Consider the following 5,000-nt stretch of genomic DNA (forward strand, 5'->3'; position numbering starts at 1 on the left):
GGGGCCGGTGCTGGGCGATTCGGGCCTGGTAGGCTCTGAACTCCAGCCGCCTCCGATGCAGGGCGGAGACAGACTCCGCCAATTCATCCTCCCACGGGTTCCAACCCGCCCCGCCTGCCGGGACCGCGGCGCTCCGGAGCCCCCCGCCCAAACCCGGCACACCTGAAAAACAGCGAGTGTACGAGGGTCAGGACGATGTAACGTATACACATTGCGTTACACAAGACGGATTACTCAAAACGACACCGCTGAAGTTTACGTTACGTTACGTAAAAACAACAGCTTTTACGTTTTTGATCAGCTGGTAGCCGGTTGACCAATTTCAAATCAAACTGGATTTACACCAGAGTAGACATGTAACAGAACTGTATAACAAGGTTAACTATAAGTATTTATTTCCGAATGTAGCTGTCTAGGCTAGGCTATTCACTAATATGCATTCTCTTACCAGCGGCTGGGATTTTCTTCACCACTCTGTGGACTCTCGATATAGCTTTCGTGTTGAAAAAAACGTTATATGCAGCATACAAAGAAAATATCAGATACAGTAAAACAATGAAAAAACATATTTTTCTGCGGCCGAATTTCATGATTTTTTTCAAGTTACCATTCTGCAAATATGTTAATATTATTTTTGTTGCGACCCCAACACCAATGTTTCCAACAAAACCAGACCAGTTGCGCAAGGACCCGACATAGTGATGACGTCATTCGGTTGTCTTAGGAACTGCCTGAACATAATTAAATTCAACCCCGCGCTGAAGTGCTGGCAGGCTGCCGTTTACCTGGTGATGTACACTCAATGAGCACTTCATTAGATATTTATTTGACTTATTTATCTATATATGTTATTTATATATATATATATATATATATATATATATATATATATATATATAATACATATATATATATTTTTTTTGCTAGAACCTATCCACTAAGAGGTTTGACTCATTGTTTGTTCAGAGATGCTCTTCTGCACACCGCTGTTGTAATGCATGGTTATTTGAGTTACTATAACCTTCTTGTCGGAGACTGTGAAAATCACAAGAGATCAGCAGTTTCTGAGATACTCAAACCACCCTGTCTGGAACTACCAATCAATCCAAGATCTTACAGTAGATCACATTTCTTCCCCATTCTGACAACATGTCTGAACATCTTGACCATAGGCTATGCCCTTTTATGACCACAATAATAAAAGACAGAAATGGTTCCCAATATTGAATGATTTCACACACTGTCTCACTGCAGTGTCTCTCTCTATTATTGATAAAAGTATGAATAACTGTATTATAAATATACCTAATAACTGTATTATAAATATACTAAATAACTGTATTATAAATATACCTAATAACTGTATTATAAATATACTAAATAACTATTATACATATACCTAATAACTGTATTATAAATATACTAAATAACTATTATAAATATACATAATAACTTATAATCTGTTTATCTGCAGACCTCTCTCCATTTTTTTCTAAAAGATCTGGGTGTCTTGGAATCTCAGATAATGGCGATATTAACTTGGGTTAATATCGATAATTAAGATCTGGGTGTCTATATTAACCCATCTGCCCAAGCATAGGTCAGCATACACACACAGCGGAGGCGGAAGTACAACAGAACACTAAAAGTGGAAGTACAAATGTGAATGAGGAGAGAAGCAAAATGGCTAGCAGTATTTTTAGTCATATTAGTATCTTATCTAGTACACACACACACACACACACACACACACACACACATATTCACTCACCAGTGTTAAATTAACCAGAGTCAAATTAAACTCTGTCACAGATAGTATATGGTCTTGCTCTTGTCACATTGTGTTAATGTAACGTAACTCTGGTGCGGTCGCAGGTGGGACACGTTTCTCCACCAGAAGATGGCACTAAGCTCCTGTCAGTGATCTGCTCTGAGCCTGTCAGTGATCTGCTCTGAGCCTCTGTCAGTGATCTGCACTGATAATGTCATAAAGCACTCAAATGAAGTCATAAAGCTGATATAAGAGTCAGGTGGCAGATCTGTTGACAGAGAAGGGCAGCGAGTCTCTGCTCTGTATTGGTAGAAAGGCTCAGAGGATTGTAGAGGCATTCTGAGACATCTCCATCTTTCATCTTCACAGAACCTCTCTGCCACGGGCTGGCCTCAGTTTGAGGTGTGATGTGATCCCACTGTGGTTCCGCTGAGGTTTAATATCGGAGGCTGAGTGGAAACCATCTTTCTGCAACTGTGAGAGAATCCCATGTACACCAGTGATAATGATAAACCTAGTGAAGACCAATCGCCAGGAGAAACTAAAGCGAAATATCAACCTAGGAGCACCATTTCAGATCTATGATGCAGGTGAGGTACTCCTGCTCTTGATTGCGTTTTTCTCCACAAATTCACCACACACACACATACAGTGTCTTTTTATCAGTTATGTTTTAAAATAAACTGATACATTTTCTTAAAGACCCTGAGAATGTTTAGACAGCCCTATGCTAAAATGCAACCGTGTCCTGCCCCACACATTTAACATGTAATTCCCTGTACAGATACATGCCCCATGCATTTAAAATGTTATTAATTATCTTGTCACGTGTGCTTCTCTCGTGTTAACCTCTGCCATGAGCAGCTCATGCCTCAGGCCTGAAACCGCTTCCCTGTTCCAGAGTCCCACGGCAGGGTTTCCTGAAGGCTCTGCTCTGGTGTCAAAGCCACAAGGGGCAGCTCTGTTATTTATTTATTTACTGTCTGTTTGGGTTACAGGGCTGCAGGAATTTGGGGGTGCGGTTTCTGACAGCGTGTGAGGATGATTGGAGCCTTTTCCGTGCCCTGACTGAAGCCACTTTTCCTCCTGACTCTCAGTCCTGGGGAGGGCCGGGTGACACCAGCCTGGGAAGTCTGTTTGACTGGGCTGTGTATTGTATACTATTACATATCACATCCCATTTCAAAACTAAAGGCCTTAAACATCCACAATATGGGGCCCAATTAAGAGTGAAAAATAACCTATTACAGTGACTCAGTGACGTGGGGATATGAGGATGTGTGCTTCTTGATTTGCTTCTTTATCTCCCTCCTTACAGTCAGACAGAGGAGGAAGAAAAAGCGAAATTATTTCATCTTCTGGAAACAGTGAGAAAACTAGTCTGTGGACTCATCCAGCAGTCTTGTGCTTTCCAGAGTTAGTCTGGCCCTGGTGCAGAGAGTCTCATAGGAATGCCAGAGGACACAGCCTCACTTTATCTGAGAGTAAGATGGCAGAGATTCCGAGGTGTTTGTTTCAGTCAATGAGGGAAAATTCATCCAGTAATTAGGGAGTCAATTCTAAACAAACACTTTATCTCCCAGACCAAGATAACCCTGAAGCAATTATCATTATCATTTTGGAAAAAGGGCCCCTGCATTAATAAAAAAAACCTCATAATAATTACCAGGTTTTTACAGAATTGTATCTTGCGTTAGAGGTTGTGGGTTTGATGCCCAGTGAAGGCCTCTAGCGTAGTGGTTAAGGTAAATGACTGGGACACGCAAGGTCGGTGGTTCTAATCCCGGTGTAGCCACAATAAGATCCGCACAGCCGTTTGGCCATTGAGCAAGGCCCAATCCTAGGGGAGGATTGTCTCCTGCTTAGTCTAATCAACTGTACGTCGCTCTGGATAACAGCGTCTGCCAAATGCCAATAATGTAATGCCTGGAGCCTGAGCCACGACACATCCCGTTGCATTGTGGGATAGTTATCATGTAAAACTGTGAGAATCTGCTCAACCACACGACCACATGGCACAGACCTCACGGGCCTGTAAAGTTTTATCAAACACCCTTTCATCACAGAGATTGAGCTGCGTGCAGAACATGAATCAAGCACTAACAAAGCCTGCCTTTGAAAGTATTAAAACTTACGGCTCTATTTGAAATAGAATGTTCATTGTTCATTCATCTCTGGAGGAATTACCATTGTTGCCACTGCATACTTCTACAAACATAGGAATCCTAAACCTAGGCTTTGTATCGGCTCTCTGGAACAAGAATAGCCCATGTACAAACTTCTCTGACCAGTATTGGTAATCCTGTTGCATAGTAAAGACATGATCCTCATCTGTGAGAAAAAAAATACAATATAACTTCAGCTGAACCCTGAGCTGGCTAGAGGTATGGTATTGAAGTAATGAATGAGAAGCATTTTAGCTAATGACATGTTTTGGTGATATAGACTGGAGCTTATTTTCTTTCCAAACATGACCCGCTCTGTTTATTACCATCTACCCTTTCTGTAAAAACAAACTTTCAGTCCAAAAACTCTCTACTGTGGACCTGACCCCAGAGAGGTGTAATACTAGCACTCTCTTTTAAAAATAATAAATGTATTTCTCCAACTACATCTTAATACAAACACATAAAATAAAATATTCAGCTCTGGAATATTGTACATAAACACCAACATATTGTCCTTATACTGAATGAAATATCTATGAGGCTGCAAGAAAAATTAATGAAATTCTTAAAAAACCAACACAATGGATTGGTACCAGAGAGGAACACAGGTGCATTGAGACTGGAATTCAGACTGAATAATGAATTACCACCAACCCTCCAGCTTGGAAAGACTTGATGAACTCTATTTCTAACATTACACATTCCAGAATGCAACTCTGTAGTATTCCAGATTCCGGAATGTTCCTCTGTAATATTCTAGATACTGGAATGTTCCTCTGTAATATTCTAGACTGGAATGTTATGCTAATTGTAAATTCCAGGAGCTCTGAATCCAGAAGCGAGAAATACCCAAAATTTCACTTTTATTCTTTAAAGCGTATTTTTACATTACATTACATTACATTACATTATTGGCATTTGGCAGACGCTCTTATCCAGAGCGACATACAACAAAGTGCATACCCATAACCAGGGATAAGTTTGCTGAAAGACCCTAGAGGGAAGTACAATTTCAACTGCTACCTGTACAACAAAGATAAGGACCAGGGCCTATTTCTTTT

At 40.7% G+C, this 5,000-nt stretch overlaps 1 protein-coding gene across 1 annotated transcript in view; it reads right to left on the reverse strand.

Annotated features, from left to right (window-relative positions):
- The window catches only part of rxylt1 (ribitol xylosyltransferase 1), a 5,812-nt gene extending 5,125 nt beyond the window's left edge, over positions 1-687 (reverse strand). Inside the window, 2 exon segments of the mRNA XM_061251831.1 lie at positions 1-162; positions 449-687. The exon segment at positions 1-162 is cut by the window's left edge and continues 39 nt beyond it. Of these exon segments, the coding sequence (XP_061107815.1) occupies positions 1-162; positions 449-590 (304 nt within the window). The 5' untranslated portion in view covers positions 591-687.
- Positions 688-5,000: the final 4,313 nt, after the last annotated feature.

The sequence above is a fragment of the Conger conger genome, chromosome 8 (assembly GCF_963514075.1).
Source record: "Conger conger chromosome 8, fConCon1.1, whole genome shotgun sequence".
NCBI classification, from domain to species: Eukaryota; Metazoa; Chordata; class Actinopteri; order Anguilliformes; family Congridae; genus Conger; species Conger conger.